The sequence below is a fragment of the Ruditapes philippinarum genome, unplaced genomic scaffold (genome assembly GCF_026571515.1).
Source record: "Ruditapes philippinarum isolate M1 unplaced genomic scaffold, ASM2657151v2 ctg7528_1_1_1_1, whole genome shotgun sequence".
Classification (NCBI taxonomy): Eukaryota; Metazoa; Mollusca; class Bivalvia; order Venerida; family Veneridae; genus Ruditapes; species Ruditapes philippinarum.
This window is the reverse complement of record NW_026853508.1, coordinates 1-23178: the sequence shown is the minus strand read 5'-3', so window position 1 is coordinate 23178 and position 23178 is coordinate 1. Positions and strand designations below refer to the sequence as shown.

The following is a 23178-nucleotide window of genomic DNA, read 5'->3' as shown; positions in this document are numbered from 1 at the left end:
GCATTTCTACTGTAGACGACTGTACAGTTCAGTAACTTCTTTTATCACACACCCGTGCCGATTTTGCGACTCCGTAAATATTGTATTGCACGTCTGTGCATATATTTTGACGTGACGTCATTGACGTTATACAAACATAGTGTAAAGACGCGCTAAATGTTAGCGTTATACTATAGGCGCGTCAACGCAACATGACTCTTATTTCACTTTAAAATGGTCTTTATTTTTGGTATGTGATAAATAGAATAATTTGAAAAAGGCAAAGCCTCAAAGCGAGCTCGATTTTCTTTTACCGTTAAATAGTTTAAAATAATCGTTGATTTTATTTTACATTTTCTGTTTTAAAATTGTCATTCGGTATTTTATACATAATCTGGTTCCCTGTCCTATTATGGTTCCCATCCAAGATGGCTGCCCATAATGGGATCAGGAAACCCCCAAGCGTATTGGACAGATTTCTGTCCAATGGACTGCGTCGTAAATAAAATATTCCAAACAACGAGACAATGAACGCAAAATTAAAACCAGTCGAGCACCTGTTAGCCTTATCCAATCAGATGATGTCCTAGATTAAAATAGCCAATGAAACCGCGTCTGGGTTTCCACGGTAAAAATAGAACGCCACAACAACAACAATAAAGAAACAAGTTTTTTCCCTCGATTCAGTAAAAAATGTTTGAATTTCTTTGACTAAAGTAATTCTTTATGTCATAATTATGATACACAATATGTGAAAAATGGTTAACTTGCCATACATACCGCTGTCAGTGACGGAATATAACCAAACAGGAAGAAATGTATACACAATGTCACTTTCATTATCATAGATGCATGTCTTCAATTTGTACCACGGCACACACCCTCCCCTCCAAAACATTTTCACCATTGGCTGGTATAATAGCCTTTCAGAAGAAAGAATCCAAATAGCAACCAAATAAAAACAAAAAAAACTGTCTCAACACCTTAGAAAAATTGAACTGTTTTTACTTGTTTCTTAAAAGAAGTGACAGATTATGATCAAACACATGTTTAAAATCTGAAAAGGCATGAAAAGTAAAAAAAAAACAACAAAAAACAAATAAGTTGTTTAAAAATCATTTAGATGTAAGAAAAGCACAGGTCAACCTGTAAAATTTCAATGGCAAGGAAACCATGAAAAAAGTTTGGAATTATGAAAAAAAAGCTTTATTTCTTTGGAACTTGGTTTGACTTACCCGGTATTTAATATGAAATTAGGCAAAGCCTATGGACGGGAAGTCGGTTAAAAAATTGTTCATTTTCCCATTTGGTATTTCATGTACCACTTCTGTTTACTCGGAACACTATGTTATTATTGATCTAAAAAGTTGTGATTGTTCCATTATCGGATAACCCAGCCTATTATCATTGAGTTACATTTAATATAGTGGCACCCTATTTAAACTGAGACTGAAAATTATATTGATAGTTAGAGAATTCTAAATATTTTTTAATTGTTTTTTATTTGATTTCCTTTTAAATATACATCATATCATGTGTAGTCTATAGCTGGACAAGCCAAAGCCCAAAGGCCCTTCACTTCCCTGTATAAAAAAAAATTCTGTAGACCATCAATTCCCTCTTACTTACTCCCCATTCTTAATCTATATTTCAAGCTCTTTAACACTATGAACATGTACAAAAATAAATAAATAAATATTCCAAATATGGTAGTTCACATAGCCATTCTATCAAAATTTTACTAGCAATTATATCTGAAGTTCATTAAAACATTGGTCTAAAGGTAAATTGAAAATTTTACATTTATAATTCTATGTTTATCCTTTTACAGATTTGATTTTATAGCCAATATCCTTGCTCCTACTGAGATTTGAACTCAGAACTCCTCTTAGTTTGCATGAGTTATCAATAAACCAGAGGTGTTTTACCAATTAAACTATAGGAGACATAGGATCTGACAGCCACAGTGTTTATAGAAAACTATTCATCTTTCTACAAATTTACAGAAACAATATTAACATGATAAAATAAATATAATTACAGTATTTTTGGCTGGTATTTGTTTACTACCTTACTTTTAAGCAGTGATTATTTTCCTATATTTTACAGCCAAAAAAAGACTTTTTCCTCAAAATGCTATTTTTCAACTGAAATGCCCTATGCACATTATTCACCAGAACCATGACTTAACAGCAGCTGACTTATATGATTATCAGCTTGTTGATAAAATTCATTGACAGAAAGTTGTTATAGATAGCCTATGCCATGTATATTAAATTGAATTGATAATTTAATCAAATGTGTAGGTGAATTCCATTCATAGTTGTTGGAATTTTATTTATTATTTTTTCACTTTTTCTGATTTATCTTGCTATAAATATATTTTTCCCTTCAGAAAGCCAAAGATTGTTTTGAAAATTGACAAAAACAAAAACTGTGATGTGGTATCAACAAATTGACATTGACATTCATAATCATTAAATGAGTATTAAACTGTTGGAAAAAATAGTGAAGATTATGATAACAGTCTATAGACTATATGACCATTTTTTTGTTGCTTTTCATTATCCTAACATGATAAAATAAATACTGCCTTTCTATACATCTGAAATTGTAAGAAATGTTTACATCAAGTTCACAATAAATTTAAAGTAAATTTCAACAATATGTTTCATGTGCACATAAATATCCTAAACCATTATTGATGATAGCATGGAATTATATTATCAGTCACACTAGTTGCTCACAAGGCTTCAAGCAAGCTGGTGGATTCAGGAAAAAAAAGTGAAGTTGGCAAAATCTGTTTAAATACATGCAATTTAGTCTGTAGGTCAATCTTCCACTTGACACTTTTACATTTCGCAACAATAAAAATTCATCACATAACAAATCGCCATGTGTTTAAATACCTTTTTTTCACATCCATAATGGGGCATTTTCAAACTGTTGCTGAAATCCTATTAATTATTTTCCATTTTAAATTTCATTCCTTTAGTTAATTTAACTCAATTTTTGCTTTAATCATACAATAGCAGTGTAAGAAATTAGGATTTGAATCGACTAGGCTGGTCGGACTACCAGATTGGAATATTCACTAGCCCAAAGGCATTTCACTAGCACGATTCATTTGTTCAAAACAGTTGTTTATATTGCCTCTGAAAATACAGTAGCCTGGTTGGGCTTGTTACTGTGAGAAGTTGGTAGCCCGAGGAGAAATTTAGTAGTCAGGGGCTATCAGACTACTGCTAATTTGGAACACTGCAATAGTGAATTATTATTTAACTCTGGCAAATTGTTATCGTGGCATACTGTTAATAATTTCTTGTGGGGAAGTACCTTATCACCAGTGATTCAATAATAAATAAATTTTTAATGTCATATAAACAAAATCAAAAACTTGTTCCTCCTTTTCTCTCTATTTTGGCTGAAGCTTGAATCATTTATTTAATTTTTGAAAGGTCAGTGAGAAATAAAAAAAATTAAGAGGAGCAGTGGCCTGGTGTTAAGGTGTCTATGTTTCAACCTATGGATCTTCTCCTTCTTCTTCCAGTATAAGAGCCGGGATCCAGAAGGAACGTAATGAGGCTCTGCGAAAACTATGTACATGGTGAGATGGAACACTCTTCCGCTCAGCGATAAAAGTTGTAAAAACTGATAAAAACTTTATTTACAGAGACGTTGTGAATTGAATTTCGTTGTGAAATTGGATCATGGATTTGAGCACTAATCTGGTCAGAACCATGTTTCTTCCACATGACACAAGTACTGGTAACAGGTTGGTTAAAGGAAGTAGACTCTTCTTGCCTATAAGAAATGTATATCATTTTCATGATGACTGACAACCATAGGAAATAACATTTAAATTTTGAAAAGGGGAAGAAAAAAATGTAATTAAAATAAAATTTCCCTGCAGGAAACTGTCCCTGGAGTTTTGTGCTATATAAGGGTGTAACACAGGAACTTGAAATTCTATCAAATAACCAATATTAATGATAATATCCAAATATACCCCCTATATACTAAAAATAAATTTATTTATAGCGAGCTCGACGAGCTGGCCCGAAGGGCCTGCTCGCAAAGCGAGCTTTACGGTAACGCGAGTACCTGCTAAGTGATGGTTTTGAAAACTTTCGTCCAAAGTACCGAATTGGACACATCGCAACCTTTCGAATTTAAAGATAACGATAAAAACTGAGGAATTCTAAATGAAAACGGATGTCTAGACTGGTCACCCGCGCACGTCTATGGGCAATCTCCACACAGTGATCTCCCCTTAATTCTTCGGCGTAGATCTCTGCCACCAAGGTCCCAATATATCAGAATTTCTGATATACTATATTTTTTCAAAAATTGTTTTATCTACTGCTTTTATCTATCAGATAAGTTTTCTCTCATTTATTTAACAATGTTTATGAATAAATAAATAAATAATATGAATATTTAGAAATAATTTTAAAAATTATGAGATTATTTTCTACCGAGACGATATTTTGATATTTTATATTTTTTAGCTTTTGAATTTATTTTTCGTTATTTTGTATACTTTCGATAATTCTTTAATAAACTATATGGAACGTAGGCACTAAAAGTAAAAAATAAAACAGAAAGAGAAAAATAACGTTAGATTTTCTTTGTAACGGTCGATATTTACATTTGAATTTCGACGTTACGTCATGTGACTTTCATCATCATGTGACGTCTTTGAAGGCAGTGATTACAATTCTGCCAAGGGAGGTAATCACTGTGAGGAGTTTGGTCTATGGGAACAATAATTGGACAGAGAACCAGAATAACGGAAGCTGTGTATAAAAAAATAATAATTGAAGGCGCCATTTTGTTTGAAAAATCTGATAAATAAGAACAATTTTTTGTCGAATTTTGTTGTGAAAACTATCTAGAATGAAAGAAAATGGTCTAATTAAGAAAATGAATCCGAACACCAATATCTTTTATTCAGTCGTTAACGCAGTACAGACGTTTAAAGTATTGTTTACTTGACGTCACAATGTAGCGCCAAACAGCACGTGCAAAACAAACAAATCAAGTACGCTATTTTAATGTCGCAAACGTTTTAAGTTTTACATTTGTTTCACTTTAGATAATCTTTATTTCGCTTGAAAAATTATAGAGTGAAACAAAATAAACAAAGTTTTATCAACGTTTTCAAAACTCGTTATTCATTTCACGACAGGGGCGGAGCCATATTTAACGAAGTACGTGTGACGTCACACGCACTCGTTACTGCATTTGAAATAAAATTGAGCGATTATTTCATACTATTTCACGTAAAAAGTGCATCGAGCTCGCTTTGAGGCTTTGCCTTTTTCATATTACTGTATAGGGGGTATTTTTTGGATATTATCATTAATATTGATAGAATTTCAAGTTCCTGTGGGTGTAAAAAGGGAGAAAACACTGTTTTCTTGATGTTTTATAAATTTAAACCATTTTGAAAATAAGCCACAGCCATTTTGAAATATAATCTTATTTCATAGCGAGCTCGACGAGCTGGCCCGAAGGGCCTGCTCGCAAAGCGAGCTTTACGGTAACGCGAGTACCTGCTAAGTGATGGTTTTGAAAACTTTCGTTCAAAGTACCGAATTGGACACATCGCAACCTTTCGAATTTAAAGATAACGATAAAAACTGAGGAATTCTGACTGAAAACGGATGTATAGACTGGTCACCCGCGCACGTCTATGGGAACAATAATTGGACAGAGAACCAGAATAACGGAAGCTGTGTATCAAAAATGAAAATCGAAGGCGCCATTTTGTTTGAAATCTGATAAATAAAAAAAAAAAATTTTGTCGAATTTTGTTGTGAAAACTATCTAGAATGAAAGAAAATGGTCTAACTAAGAAAATGAATCCGAACACCAATATCTTTTATTCAGTCGTTAACGCTGTACAGACGTTTGAAGTATTGTTTACGTGACGTCACAATGTAGCGCCAAACAGCACGTGGAAAACAAACAAATCAAGTACGCTATTTTAATGTCGCAAACGTTTTAAGTTTTACATTTATTTCACTTTAAATAATCTTTATTTCGCTTGAAAAATTATAGAGTGAAATAAAATAAATAAAGTTTTATCAACGTTTTCAAAACTCGTTATTCATTTCACGACAGGGGCGGGGCCATATTTAACACCAAACTCCTCGCAGCGGTTACTTCCCCTGATCTGTACAGTAAAAAGTAGCAAAGCGTGACGTAACCGCTGTGAGGAGTTTGATTTAACACAGTACGTGTGACGTCACACGCACTCGTTACTCAATCGGAACACCTCGGGCGACTTCAAGAACTTGACGGAGATTGCCGAGTTGTTACGATTGACTCGTTACTGCATTTGAAATAAAAATGAGCGATTATTTCATACTATTTCACGTAAAAAGTACATCGAGCTCGCTTTGAGGCTTTGCCTTTTTCATATTAATATGAAATTAGGCAAAGCCTATGAACGGGGAAGTCGGTAAAAAATCCTTTCATTTTACCGTTTTAAAGGTGTCATTCGGTATTATATGTACCCACTTCCGTTTTCACTCGGAACACTCGACGATTATTATTAATCCGAAAAGTTGAGATTTGTTACGTTATCGGAATACACCGCCTTTTATCATTGAGTTACATTGTAAATGGCGGCGCCTTAACTAGAACTGACACTGAAAATTTCATTGATAGGTATAGAATTCTATATATTTTTTAATTGTTTTTTATTTGAATTTTCTTTTAAATATACACGTGTAGTCTATAGCCGGGCAAGCCAAAGCCCGGGCCCGCTTCGCGGGCCCGGACTTTGACTTCCCCGTATAATCTTTGAATTATATGGGTCGAATCGGTAATGGGACGGATCTGAATCAATGGCTTTGATTACATTGAATTATTCCCAACAGAGGCTAAAACAAACAGTCCTCTAATGTATTCATTAATATTATGCCTTTACTTATTTAACATATTACGGTTTTGAAAATAAATTTCGCAAATATAACCTCTCGAAAAAGTAAAAATAACAGAAATATTACTAAATTTCTGTACGCTCTTCAGCCACCGGCAGCCATATTTGTTTACATATATCGATTAACCAATGAAATAACTGCATTCGCTGGAGGTTTCCTGTCGTACTTTTTAGAAGTTCGCAGGGGACCAGTCTATTTTATACACTGCTTCCGTTTATTCTGGTTCCCCCTTTCTATTATGGTTCCCATATAAGTGGGCAGGACACCAGCAGTCTACGCTTCCGTTTAATCTGGTTCCCTGTCCTATTATAGTTCCCATCCAAGAAGTTCGCAGGGGACCAGTCTACGCTTCCGTTTTCAATCAGAGTACATCGGCTTTTATCGTTATTTTGTAATTCGAAAAGTTGCGATGTGTCCAATTCGGTACTTCGGACGAAAGTTTTCAAAACCATCACCTAGCAGGTACTCGCGTTACCGTAAAGCTCGCTTTGCGAGCAGGCCTTTCGGGCCAGCTCGTCGAGCTCACTATTAAATTCGTGTAAGTTCATTACTGAATTTATTGCACTCGTTGAATAAAATAATATATTATGCTCGCCAGAGGCTCGAATAATATAATTTTATTCAACTCGTGCAATAAATTCAGTATTGAACTTACACTCATTCAATAATCAATATCCTCTATGTGTGTTAAAAGTGCACTACTGTAGAATCTAGATTTCATTTTTTTCGGAACGAATTTTTCCAATTATTTCTTTTAATTTCAATAGTAATAAAACTGTAGTTGTACGAAATACGCTTTTAAAAAAACTCTCATAATAAAATCAAGCGATTCGTGCTTAAAATTACAGTTAACTGTTTGATGACGTTAAAAATACGCATTGTTTTAGTTTGTGCACGTTAATGTTCGGGGGGCTGATAATAGTTTCGGCCCGGGCCCCAAATCATAATAGGGGAAAAGACACTAAAAATCGTTGAAAAATTTAAAAGGGGTTTTTTACTATTTTAGTAACAGGTGTATTTAAAGACTACGTCCCAAGGAAAAAGACAAAAAGGGGGAAAGGGAAAAAGAAAAAGGACTCAAAATCGAGAAAAAAGATTTAACAGAACGACAAGGTGCAAAAAAACGGGCGATAAGGAAAAACTGAAACGAGGACAATTCAGAAGAAAGGCTACGCCAAAAAATAGCCCGGCAGCAAAAAAAAACATACAAAAGTCACTTTCAAGTGGTGAATGATAAAAAACGTGGAAAGGAAAAAACAACAAAAGGAAAATTCGATAAAAGAATAACGGCAACAAAAATCAGTCTGTCTACAAATCAAGTGGTTTGGATTTCCATACCCCGCTAGTCCACTATAGGAGAATTTACATCAGTATGTGGTATACACCATAAAATAGACTTAATTGGAACACAAGGACATCAACACAAAAATAAAACAGAAAACGAAGCCGGCAACGGGATACGGAACTTTTTAGGACACAACAACGGAAAATATCATATGTACATACAAGAAGTTAATAGAACGCAATGGGATTCATTAACAAATGAAAAACACATTAGGACGGCTATGGTTGCGTACGACAATAAATCTATGAACAAACGAATTAGAGTGACTTCTTCTAAAGCAATCAATGAAGTTTCTTATTGGAACTTCCTGACGATAAAAGTAATGATTGCGGAATATTGTAACGATAACTGTTATTAAAAGGAATTCAAGCTGAAAACTGTAACGATAAGCGTTATTTTAAGGAATACGAGCAGATAACCGATATCAAAAAAAATACACTGCGATACCTGTTACGATATCCATTATTTAAAAAAGAATGCAAGCTAAGGAATGGTAAAAACCTTTGGACAAACATTTACTGTATTTAGTATGTTTAATGAATGTCTGAGAAAGATGATAACTGTGCGTACTAAAACGAAACGCATGTTTAAAACTGTCACAATTACCATTATTCGAAAAAAAAAGATAGAATAAATTGGTCACGATAATCGTGATATAGAAACACATGTTGAAAAACTGTATCGATAACCATCATTTAAAAAAAGCAAAAAGACTTCAGTCATTGTCACGATAACCGTAATGACAAAACGCATGTTGAAAACTCTTACGATAACCATAATGTAAATAAATGCATGTTGAAAACTGTCACGAAAACCATTATTTAAAGAAAAGCACGTTGAAAACTGTCATGATCACCATTATTTAAAGCAACGCATGTTGAAAACTGTCATGATCACCATTATTTAAAGGAACACATGTTGAAAAATTGTCACGATAACCATAATTTCAAGAAACGCATGTTAAAAACTGTCACGATAACCATTATTTCAAGAAAAGCATGTTGAAAAATTGTCACGATAACCATTATTTAATGAAAAGTATGTTGAAAAAATTGTTACGATAACCATAACCATTATTTAATGAAAAGTATGTTAAAAATTGTCACGATAACCATTATTTCAAGAAAAGTATGTTGAAAAATTGTCACGATAACCATTATTTCAAGAAAAGTTTGTTGAAAAATTGTCACGATAACCATTATTTCAAGAAAAGTATGTGGAAAAATTGTCACGATAACCATTATTTCAAGAAAAGCATGTTGGAAAATTGTCACGATAACCATTATTTAATGAAAAGTATGTTGAAAAAATTGTTACGATAACCATTATTTAATGAAAAGTATGTTGAAAAATTGTCACGATAACCATTAATTAATGAAAAGTATGTTGAAAAAATTGTTACGATAACCATTATTTAAAAAAGCATGTTGAAAAACTGTCACGATAACCATTTTGTAATGAAAAGCATGTTGAAAAATTGTCACGATAACCATTATTTAAAGAAAAGAATGTTGAAAAATTGTCACGATAACCATTATTTAATGAAAAGCATGCTGAAAACTGTTACGATAACCTTGATTTAGACAACGATATTGGAATTTCCGACGACAACCTTTATTAAAAAGACGTGCAAGAATAACCGTTATTACCACTTAACTACGCAGTGATCTCCCCTTATAAGTATAATCTGTCATCGGAGGCAATCACTGTTAGGAGTTTGCGTTATTACAAGATTTAAAGAAATCTGTCAGGGGCAAGTCGTTGTTTCCTGGACACTCACTGCTCAGTACTGGTTTGTTCCAGGAACGGATCCGAAAGTGCATGTGTCTACAGATAAGCTTATAGCTTCCTACACAATTGAACTAGAAAAAATACTGTATGAACCAAAGAAAACTGCAACGAGATCCGATACAAACAGAATAGGAAGTTATTCTTGTGGAGCAAACGGAACTTGTTAAATTCTCACTTAAGAAAGGTTTATTGTACCTCATTATAATTTTCCTTTAAAGGTCAAAATTTAAATTGAATTAATGAATATTTTATAATTGAATTTTCGGCAAATGTTACAAGTGACTGTTAGATTTTTTTATTTATAAAACTTTTCTAATTGTATTTATATATACTAAATAAATAGTTATATGTACGAAAATGTTAACATTGTCAAAGATTTTACAATAAATATACATATTGTAAACAAGCCGCTGTAAAAATCAAATATAGGATGCAGTTAAGTAATTTTTTTTCTTTTAAACTTTACATGTTTGTATCTATTGATCGTTCTTTTTTTCTTCTTCACAGAAGTTGTATTATTCTACATTTACAGTTTCATATTTACTTTTATATATGATTTACATGTATTTCAAAGAGCTCAGTTTCAACTCGTGCTTCCACAATAACTTCCCTAGTTTCTTTTATTCAAAAAAATCATATTAACTCTTCCGCGTCTGGCTAAAATAATTTATTCTAAAAAGTTTGTCATGCTATGATTTCAATGAAACAGACTATTTAAAAATATGACGACACAAGTGACTATACCTTACTTGTTAAAGCTGCATGTCTCCAGATGAGCCGGAATATTTCAAATACATGTAGATCAAACTTGAGAAAAAATGTACTAGGATTTTTAGAAAAGAGTAAGTAAAATGTTTACATGTTATGTGCAATTAATGACAGGTTTTGCAGTATTCATATTGCGTGAGTAACGCATTAAGGATTTTGTTACATATTTGGCCTCTTTTTAGTAATTTACAATTAATGTGTTTTGTAAGTTCCGTTTGCAATTACTTTCTTTTCTTTGCTCACTTCACAATATATCACTTAACAATACATTTTCAACTTTTTCGTGAAAATTAATATGAATCTGGAGGCATGTTACTTTAAAAATTTCTTTTATTTTTATATATATTGTTTGCTTGTTATTTTAGATAGATTCTAGAGTTAGATTATAGTTGTCACATACGTTTGATGGTCAGATCCTGCCCCCCCCCCCCCCCAATATTTAATATTTAAACACGAATTGGACTTCTGTTACAAATTCAAAACATTTTTTACATATATGAAAAAAATACCGTATACCATCAAGTGCTTTATTGAGACTTGTATAGAATATAACATAAAGTAGAAGTCTAATTTAGAAAATATCTAATAAATAACGACACACTTATAGCTTCTATTCAAACAATCATATAGACATGGGCGGATTATAAATAATATCCGAACTCTCAAACAATATTTAGGGGTAGTCACATGTCACGTCAATTAATGATAATGGATACACACAGAACATTTGAAAAAGACGATTAGAGAAATTATTTTGAAAATTTCAAATAAAAAGAAGAAAGAAAAAAGAAGAAAGAAGAAAAAAGATTAACTACATTGTAGTTTGTTATTTGTCCAATTCGTCTCAAAATCATACGTTTTCTGGTCCAAGCGGATTTAAAGATTTGTTGTTCTGCTTTTTAATTAAAAAAAACCACGGCGTCATTGAAAATTTCCACAGTAAAAGTCAGTTTGTTTTCGAAATTTTATTGACGAGTATTATCTTTTGCAGAAACCTTTTGGACATCAGATTGGTATATTAAATTAAAAGCACAATATGACTCAGAAATGAATGAACATTTACTTCTTTAGAAAGTTTATAACGTTTAAATAATCGCTCGAGCATCTTTGATGCTTGTTACAAATAAAATATCCCTAAATGTAAAATTAGGTGTCATTAAAGCAGCAAAATGTAGACATTGACTTCCAAACAAAATTCTAAAGCACTATAAATGTACTAATTGCCAGAAAGGAAAAGAAGTAAGACAGTTCAGATGATTGGTCATTGTTGGAAACTATAAAAGAATACCAAAACTAAAAGTCTTTTGAGAATCAAAACTGACAAAAATGACATAATAGGCCTTTAAGGTTTGGTAACACACCAAATATTAACATTAATTAATACGGCAGTATCAATAAACCGTAAACAAAACAAAACAAATGACAAAGTAAAATATATTTATTCTGTTTCATTACATAGAATCTTAGTGGGAACGAAACCTGTATATATTCTTTTATACATGACATTTTTTATATCAAAGTGTTTAAAACTATATTTCGTATGTGTTGCATAAATCATAAATCTGTATTGGAATTTGAGAAAAAGAATTGTTCCAAACTACCTGTATGAATAAAAAATGTTTTTATCCTGCTTTAAGAGTGAATGTTGCATGCATGAAAGCATTGCTAAAAAACCTATTTAAAATAGCAGCTTTATATTTTGTTTGGGAACATTTTATTCTATTAACATGTAATATTCATGTACGTAAATTAAAGCCATTTTTTTGGTTACAACTTGACCATCAGATTATGGAAACAATATTATTTTACTGATTTCTAAAATTCTGTACAAAGTTTTCATTAGATATAGCTTTATACCTTTGAATGTTGGTAAAACTTTTAAGTTCTATTTTTTATGTCTTCAATCTTTTCACCGTTTTTTTTATATCTGAGTTCAATCTAACAAACAAGAAAGAAGTTTTAGACAAAATTATGACAAATACATTTCTTGTCACCATGACCATAAAATCATGAAAATAATGGTGTATTTAAAGAGTTTTAGAACAATCAAAATTTATATCACCACTTAGGGAAAAGTTATTTCTAGAAATGACTTAACAAACCAAAACGAAATTTTCATACTACATTGCATAACAGTAAGTATTATTTTGAAATAAATAATGATCACAAGTTAAATCACCACTTAGAGAACTATTACAAAATCACTAAATATAAAAGAAATTGTGTTTTTGAATAAATTTTCACACAGAAAGGTATGTTTATATGACTTCGTTCACGTCGTTATACGTTGGACAGGTGTCGTGCCATAATTTGGCGTCTGATCAGTATTAACTTGGTCCAGTTCCCCTTGATTATCGCCCAATAAGGTTGATAAATCTCGCTCTTGATTCTTTCTTCTGCATTTCATGAAGGCTACAGTCGCTATAACAACACAAACGAGGGTTGCAACGGATGAAATGATTGCTATGGCATATGATGGAAAAGCATCTAGCGATTTACCTATATCACTATAAGTGTCAGCGTTGTCTGAATCGGTGTGACTATCATTATACAGATCATCTATTGCTGAAGTTGTTCTTTTCATGGATTCCTGTGCTTTCTTGTATTCCTTAATCTTGCTCTCCATATCTTGCATTTCCGCCATTTTCTCAAAAGCCTGCATATTTTTATACCATTTTCCGTCAACAACTATTGCAATGTCTGAATAATTTGCTGGTGGTTCTTTTGGGAGGTGAATGAATGGAGGTCGTTTCAAAACAGGGAGTTCTTGGCCGTTTTCATTAGTAACTTTGTCTGAACAGTAATCTATTTCGCAGTTTGAAGTAATTGAGACAGTTTGTTGCGCGTATCCAGTTGGGCATCTTTTCGGATAGAACGATGATGGCGTTTTGACTCCGGGTTTTGTGCCGTTTGATTTCAACCAGAGAGCAAGTGGATTTCCTGCCGAACAACTTAAGAAACCACCAAATTTCATACCCGTGACTGTGTCTTCACTTGAAACACAAACAGAGACATCTTCGACGATGTTCAATGGAAAAAATCCTTCGGGACATGATTCTGCACCAGTGACAGCATTTGGTCTAATGCTTGAATAAACACCTCCAAAGTAATATTTTTGTTCAGGTGTGTTCGAGTGATCTGATGCACACCAAAACGCTGTATACCTTCCGAAACTATAATCAGTCCAACCATGATGTGTATGTGGCCAATGTTTACTACGATGCATAGAATACTGGGAAAACGAGAAAGGAACAGATATAAGTTCAACGGCGACATATCCTTTCGGACAAGTAAAATCTTTTGTCAATGGATTTTTCTGGATATAGTGTCGGCTTTCACATAAATTTCCAGCATCCGATTGAGACATTGCACATGTCTGATAAACACCACCAAAATATTCATTGTCATTCTTGATTCCGCCGCAGACACTATTATCAACAACATTTGCCTTAATGTCGTAATGTTTATTGGTAGGGTCCATGCATCCTCGATAAGTGTTGTGCTTGTAATAACTGATAAAGGCATTCTTAACACCTTGACCAACTTTTAAGAGTGTAGCCAGTGGCAGTTCCGGTAATGTGGACGAGGAGATAAGCTCGTATACTGGAACTCCGGTTCTGTCAATAGCAACAAGCTCGTTGTCGAGGGATTTTGTCCATTCAGCACCTGTCGTGTTACTACCAAAGTAAATACCACCGTATGCTTTAACAACTGAGAATGATACATTACTATTGTACTCATTTATTGTTTCTTCCATTTTGGATTTGCTTATACCAAAGTCTATTCCACCACCAATGGTTACGCCATCAAATATTAGATTAAATGATCCACCTGCTCCAATCTGCCATTGTTTCTTTTTGACATCGTCTACAATTGAAGTTTTCGTATCAACATGGTCTTCTTTGAACAAAACAGCACCGGCATCAACACTTGTCAGTACGTGAGTTCCGAAATCTCGAATAAGTAACTGGCACTCGTAGTCACCCATGTGGTTATCATTGCGATAGTATTTCTCTGCAATTTTTAACAGCCTGTTTTTAAAGGATGGGTGAAAGTCAGCGCCAGGATCTGATATTATACGGTATCTGTTGTACCTAGCTTGAACTCTTGATATATAGGAATTCGATGTTGTCCTTGACATGTGACTCTTTGCGCTCTTGTACCCGGCGGAAAAAGATCCACTTACACCTAATCCAGCAACACCGACGCTGGCGCTTAATCCAAAATTAACAGAAAAACAGTCCACTGATTTGTATTCATGCATACGTCCGATCCATTCAGCAAACACATCTACATGGCTTTGTTTTACAGGGAGTAACAACACGCTGTCTGGGATAAGATAACGACCATCTTCAGAGAGTTTACATTGATGATATGTATTTGCAAGAACTTGGCTTAACTCTGTGTTCTGAATATTATCCCATCCAATTCCAGGAAGAACTTCAAAAACGTCAACCTTCTTATCAATAATTTTCATACACTTTAACGCGCTACCATCCATGAAGTCGTCGTGTTTGAGTTCTTCGTTCATCAAAACAGTATCGCCTTCAGCACTGACATGTGCACATAGAAAACCCGTCATAACTATAATATAAATGATGGACATTTTAATTCTGAAGATAGTCCTACTCTTGTGTCGGTATCCAAAGGTTCCTATTTCACTTAAATTATGTTCATTTCCCTATTTGTCTGCCTTATTTATGGATTGCGATGTTTGTTTTATACCCCAAACTTTGACCTTTTGACGAACCAATGTGCGTGTGACAATTATAAATTCATAAATTGTTACTAGTCATACACTCATAAGTTTTAAGGGCATTTTGTTTAAATAAATAATGTTAAGGGAAACCACTTATATATACATGTCAGATATCGTTAATGTGACTAAGTATTGTTATAAGTTATGTTGAGCACCACTTAACGTGTCCCTGATTTCAGCTCTATAAATCGTTTATTATTTATTGAATTATGATAGCATCGATGGTTTTCCATTTAAAAGGTGACGTAAAAATAAAGTCATACTTTTACTGGTGGTGTGAAAAGTGTTGACGTCTGAATGCTCAAAGCAGTTTTTTATGATTATCTATTGCACTCAGTTTATCAATCTCAAACGTTTCGAGGATTAAACGCCTCCCTATCAAGGAGTTTGCTGTTTATTTTCTAAATCACATATTAATTTGCTTTTTTCTTACAACATGTTATCTACAAATTAATACAATTATAACATACTGTTTACAAGATACGTCTCGTCCAATATAGTTGTGCCAGCTGTTTACTCGTCCATTTGAATTCAGTATTGTACTCAACAATGTTTAAGTAATAGGAAGAGTATAAATCAGATTGCCGAGTGTTTTGATGTTCTTTCTCAACACGTTCCCTGTTCTCACACTATGAAACCCCGGGAAAAAGTAACCAATGAACGAGCATCTGAATATGATATTTCTGTCGCTTTCCCTTTCTCCGAAGTCACAATAAGTAAACCCCAGCAAAAATGAGCCAATCATTGGACATGCTCTAGAGTGCGGGTACCTAATACCTGCACTGCAGTTAACGCACTGTGCAATTAACTCGGACATAATTATTTTCAACTGCAAGATCCCCAAACTATGATACAATAACCTCATAATAATATCTGGGTTATTTTATATTGGGTCAAAAATATCATCCTTGCACTAAATTGTTAACGCCTTGATCTCCAACACTCATAAAATCTTATCATCTAACACCATAAATAACAACAGTTCCAATTTTACAATGTAAACATGAATTTATTTGAACAATTATGAAATATTGATTAATTTACAATATTGAAAAATACGATATTTCTTTGGATATTTGAACTTAGTTTCAAGACGTTTTTGGGAATTTTCATATAGACAAATAAGTAAAAATAAACTCTTCAATAGAATTTCTTTAAACTTGGTATGTTGTATAAGGATATGATAACAGAGACATTTTAAGCTAAACAGCTAAAAAAAATTGGAGTCACTGTCATCGTTTTTTAGTTATCTGCCCCTGAATTGGACTCTTTTGCTAAATTCAAAAGCAGATAATTCACAATGAAGGTAAACTATACCTTCTTTTTTATTTTCATGTAGCTTACATCCATTTGAGTCAATGTACAAAATTTCAAGACCAAATAAAATGCGGAATTACTTTTTCCGCCTTCTTTTCTAAACATGTGCCCTTAAAAAAGACTTATTTTTAAGAAATTTTAGGTCCCACTATTTGTGAATATTGCAAATGGTGTCTATGGTAAAATAAGAGTATCTGCTAACATTCAAATTTATACCAATATTATTGCATCTATTTAGCGTAGTATGTATAGGATATTGACCGAGTACGATGTCTTTTTTGTTAAAGTCGTTGACTTGAGATCACAGGTCCCTCACCACTGTAGGTTAGATCCTCACTCGGGTCGAAATCTTTCATGTGAGGAAGCCATCCAGCTGGCTTACGGAAGGTCGGTGGTTCTACCCAGGTGCCCGTTCGTGCCTGAAATAATGAGTGTACGGTCGCCAATATGGGCTTTCCGGCGGCGACCTTAAATAAACGCATAAAAAAACCCAAAAAAACGAGGTCTTTCTGTTTAGGAAAGACCTAGTCACGAATTTCATGTGACACCGAGAGCGCGTAGCGCTCGCAGTGTTTCATGAAATTTGTGACCAGGTCTTTCCTAAACAGAAAGATCGATGTAAGAGGCCGATATCCAACTTACACACCATAAAACTATATTGGCTTGAGCAATGGCTGATTCGGAACATTTGATGTAATGCGCAAATATTATTTTTATACAGGTAAGCTTTTATCAACGTTCTGCTTAAATGAAATATATATTTTGCATTTAACTTTGCTTTACCCCTTTTTAATAATAATCAAAAAAGCTTAATAAGAATTTGTCAATAATAAAGTGAATAGGTCTGTATTCGAAAGTATGTTGAAGTTTGAAAAATTATTTTGATAGAATTTCGTATCAGACAATGCAGATTCTAGGACATTTGTCCCCGGACAGTTGCACCTCGAACGTTTGCCTTCTTTTTTGCTGTTGTGACTTGTCACTTGTCATCTCGTGTATAGATTTTTGTATGTTAATGGAAACATAATAGTTCATTTAGTTATGGGTGCTATTTTGACTTTCACAAATTTGCACGAAATTTTATTTATCCATTATTTTTATTCAAAGATTTGATATAGGGATGCTGTGCATTCAATAAACATTATCTTGTTTAAAATATGTATCCCAATTTTGTAAGACAGGAACATTATGACAATCATTTACTGTAACATTTTATTTCAATTTTTAATTTTTGATTGCATTTCATGTTTTCTTTGTCTGCACTTTGGCAGGTCATTTTTTTTCACGTGTCTTTCATGACCGGGTCTGTCTGACTAGAACAGACCTGTGCACGTGCAAAAGATAGACCTCATAACGGACTTTCTTTTGTTAAAGCAGGTCTGTCCGAAAAATATAGACCTGTCAAAAACAATAGAGGAGGTGTGTAATGTTAATGAGAGTTTGTGTGGATGGTCTGACGTAATGACGTAATTCTTAAAGAATATGTTAATTTTTCACAAACATACAGAATGTATCAAACATAAATGGCTCTATATCACTTTTTGAGCAATTTTTATAGAGAACAACCAAAGAATTATAGTTACACAACCATTGGTCAAGCAGTTTAGGAGATCTTCTTCAGGTACAAATGATAACAAATGACCACTGACAACAATGATGGACATTTGGGTATCACAAAAGGTCACCTGGAGCATTAGCTAAAAAAAACACTATATCTCTGACACTTATAAATGTGCATTGCAAATGTCGTATTGTGGTAAAGGGAAATAACATACTAGTGCATTTTTAAAATTTAACCATCATGGAAGTCTTTTTGTTTACATCAATAGCAAGATCCTCTATAACAACAGCTTTCAAATTCAATCCTTACCTCACAAGCCATATATAATGAGATGCAGTGAATATCATGCAATTGTTACTCAGAAGAACTGTAAGGAATACCTATGTTTGGTAGTAATTATAAAATTCAACATGTGTCAAAGAATGCACTAATGGCATACTTTTAAAGCAGCATGCCTCCAGATTTATGAAAAATTTCATGAAAATTTTTAAAATGTTTTAAAACATAACATATTGACAAGTGATCAAAGAAAGTAATTTACGCATTATAAATGGCACTTCAAATGTAGGCACATAAAATCTACGAAAAATACCAAAAATAGGTCAGAATATGCAAAAATAGTCCTAACTGCATTCGTAAGGCAGTAGGCAGAAATATGGTAATGAAAATTACCTCTTGACTTCTGAATATTGTTACTTTACTTTAAATCTTAGAAAAGTTTTCTTCAGGATGATTTTCTTGAAATACTTTTGGCTCATCTGGAGGCATGCAGCTTTAAGTCAATGGTTGTGTAACAAGGGAGGCAACTTGAGTCCTGATGTAAACAGAGACTGTATACTTCACTCTCTTTGAAAGATAACTAACAAACTTTGAATAGATAACAAAGATAATTTATTTCCTTTTACTCCTTACAATAAAACTTCAATAAACAAGAATAACATTAAATATAATACAACATAATAACTGTACATTTATACATAATCATCATTTGAGCTGTGTCACGACAAAACCAACATAATGGGTTTGCGACCAGCATGGACCCAGACCAGCCTGCGCATCTGTTCACTATCAGTTTCTTTACTTGTTATAGCGTCTGTAAGCGAACAGCATGGATCCTGATCAGACTGCGCGGATGCGCAGGCTGATCTCGATCCATGCAAGTCGCAAACGCATTATGTTGGTTTTGTCATGACGCGGCTCATTTCTAGATTAACTAGTGTTTCCTAGAATAAATGATAGAAAGACACAACTCTTAAAAACAGAATTTTGTGTCTAAAAATAGATCATAAATCAGTTCAACTTGCAATAATAATCTTTCTAACAAGAGCATGTAAAGTAAACAAAATAATATAGAACTAATATTAGAAAATAAAAGAAACTGGCATATGACAGAACGGCTAATTTTATTCAATTGACCTAATACACATGTACAGGTATGTTGAGGATTTATGCAAAAGAGCTGTAACTCATATTACATAATTACAAATAATAGGAGTTATGTCAGTTTTGCACCGATCCATTGATATCTTTTTTTTTTACCATCCCACACTACTCAGAGAAAAAATGACTGAAAAGTGATCACAGCAAATATATTTGAAAATCTTTTAATTTGAGTGAAGTAAAATATTTCATTTATCAAAAAAAGAAACACTTGTCAGTAACTTTGACTAAAAAAATCTTGAATTTTGTTATCCTCCAGCTTGTTTCGAGATAAAATGTGACTGTATGTTCCAATTGTTATTGTCCCCCGCCTTTTCGAAGAAAAAAGGGGGATATAGAAATAGGCTCCGTCCGTCTGTCCGTCCGTCTGTCCGTCCGTCCGTCCGTCACACTTTCGTGTCCGGTCCATAACTTTGTCATTTATGAAAGGAATTTGAAATAACTTGGCACAAATGTTTATTATAATAAGACGATGTGTCATGCACAACAACCAGACCCCTACCTCCAGGGTCAAGGTCACACTTGCTCATTCAAGGTCAACATTGCCTATTTGAGGGTATATGTCGTGTCCGGTCCATAACTTTCTTATCTATGAAGGGATTTTGTAAATACTTGCCATAATTGTTCACAATAATCAGACGATGTGTCATGCGCAAAAACCAGTCACCTACCTTCAAGGTCAAGGTCACACTTGGGGGTCAAATATTAACATAGTCTGTTACAGGGTATATTTCGTGTCCCGTCCATAACTTTGTCATTTATCAAAGGAATTTGAAATTACTTTGCACAAATGTTTGTTATAATAAGACGATGTGTCATGCGCAACAACCAGACCAGTATCTTCAGTGTCAAGGTCGTACTTGCTCATTCAAGGTTAACAATGTCTATTTGAGGGTATATGTCGTGTCCGGTCCATAACTTTCTTATCTATGAAGGGATTTTGTAAATACTTGCCATAATTGTTCACAATAATCAGATGATGTGTCATGCGCAAAAACCGGTCACCTACCTCCAAGGTCAAGGTCACACTTGGAGGTCAAATACTTACATAGTCTGTTACAGGGTATATTTTGTGTCAGTTCTATAACTTTTTCATAGATCAAAGGATTTTGAAAATACTTAGCACAAATAGTCACTATAATAAGAGGATGTGTCATGCGCAACACCTGCATCCCTACCTCCAAGGTCAAGGTCACACTTAGAGGTCAAAAATTAACATAGTCTGTTATAGGGTATATTTTGTGTCGAATCTAGAACTTCTTCATAATTCAAGGGATTTTGAAATAACTTGGCACAAATAGTCACAATAATAAGCCGATATGTCAGGTACAACACCTGCACCCCTACCTCTTAAGGTCAAGGTCACACCTTGATGTCAAAGGTTAACAGAGTCTGTTATTTGGTATATTTTTTGTCCCGTCCATTACTTCTTCATAGATTAAGGGATTTTGAAAATACTTGGCACAAATAGTCACAATGATTAGATGATATGTCATGCGTAACATCTGTGTCCCTACCTCCAAGGTCAAGGTCACACTTAGAGGTCAAAGAGTTATATAGTCTGTTATAGGGTATATTTTGTGTCCAATCTATAACTTCTTCATAGTTCAAGGGATTTTGAAAATACTTGGCACAAATAGTCTCAATAATAAGACGTTATGTCATGCACAACACCTGCTCCCCTACCTCCAAGGTCAAGGTCACACTTAGAGGTCAAAGCTTAACATGATAGATTTTAAAATTCCGTGTTTCGTTTTATTTTTTTTAACAAATTTATTGTTACATTTGCAGATCTAGCATTGATCATAATTTTGGACTGAATGTCCTGAGATCCATACCTCAATCTTTTGAAATCGCACAATTTTATGCTTCATATAAAACTCCCGGGGCGGGGGACGTTGGTAACTCTGTTACAAATTCTTGTTAAATAGAGAAACCAATGCCAACTTACACTGGTAATGTACTTTGTTCCTCCTTTAGATAGGTCACATTAAAAATATTACAAGAAAGTTTTAAGTTTTGGAAAAAAAAGTAAAATTCAGGCTGACTTGTACAATGCCAAAGGATAAAAAATAAAACATCTAAGAAGTAGATTAATTTATCATAAAGAATCAAATATCAATCCAGAAAAAATCATATTGTATTGTCAATGTTATGATACTAATTTTCTGTAACCCAAAAATCCCTCTGTAAACACATAGAAACTATCTTGCACTTAACAACAGAGTAATCCTTGACTCAAATGTTTTTTTTCCCTTTTTCCTACTAATAATTTTTACGAATAATCTGAAAAGCTCTTGAGTAAAATGTTTTTGCGACGGACGCGCCTCAGGCGCGTTCAGAGCTAAGTCATCTACACATGGGATTTCGTTGGCTACACTCGCGCAATGTGTCCTAAACCAATTAACAGCCTAAGAAATAGTACATGAATTTGATCCTTCAAAACTCCCATACTTTGTCTGGATATCTTAATGTCTTCCATATTTAGCCTTTTCAATTTCAAATTAAGTTATCCAAGTTAAAATATGAACGTATATTATTGATAAAAACGTTGTAGTCCCGTAGTATTATTGCGCAATATGCAAATTACTGCTGAAACGATTTACCGCTGTCGAAAAAGTAGGACAGCAAATTATACTACAATAAAGGTGTAACCTCTGAGTTCCAAGACATTATTAGTAGGAAATAAATATTTCTACATTATACAAAACATTATTATTAACAAATCAAAAGTTTTTCGTGACTCTAGGATAACTCGCGCATTAATAAAAGAAGAACTATTTTCGTGACTCATACCGCGGGTTTAGCTGAATATTCAGCAGTTATTAATATATTAGATACAGTTCAATGGCTAGTATAAATATCTATTTTTGAAAATGCATGTAAGACACTTTACCGCCATGTAGTCTTGAAATCATGGTAAGGAAGTTATAATATCTATGGAAGCCCTGGAGGGACATTTTTTGTTATTTGTTATATGTTATTAGTTATTTCTTATTTGTTACGAGTTATTAGTTATTTCTTATTTGTTACGACTTACACACGAGTTCCTCGACACTCGGCCATTTTGGCATGGATAGTGAAGACAGTGCACGTGGATGTCATCTTATTGGTGAATGTGGCTGTAACTGGAGATATTAGGTTTGTTAGATTTGGCTGTAACTGGAGATATTAGACTTGTTAAAAGCCATCGTTTAATTTGGCTGTAACTGGAGATATTAGACTTGTTAAAATCCATCGTTTAATGTGACTGTAACTGGAGAAT

At 33.5% G+C, this 23178-nt stretch overlaps 1 protein-coding gene across 1 annotated transcript; it reads right to left on the bottom strand.

Moving 5' to 3' along the window:
• Nucleotides 1-13108: 13108 nt before the first annotated feature.
• Nucleotides 13109-15418, bottom strand: LOC132737085 (macrophage-expressed gene 1 protein-like). The gene has a single exon (XM_060724322.1). The coding sequence runs from the start codon at nucleotides 15416-15418 to the stop codon at nucleotides 13109-13111; it is 2310 nt and encodes a 769-aa protein (XP_060580305.1).
• Between the last annotated feature and the right edge of the window lie 7760 nt (nucleotides 15419-23178).

Bases quoted from the DNA above. Each gene is read 5' to 3' on its own strand.
- LOC132737085 (XM_060724322.1), bottom strand. From the start codon at position 15,418: ATGACGGGTTTTCTATGTGCACATGTCAGTGCTGAAGGCGATACTGTT.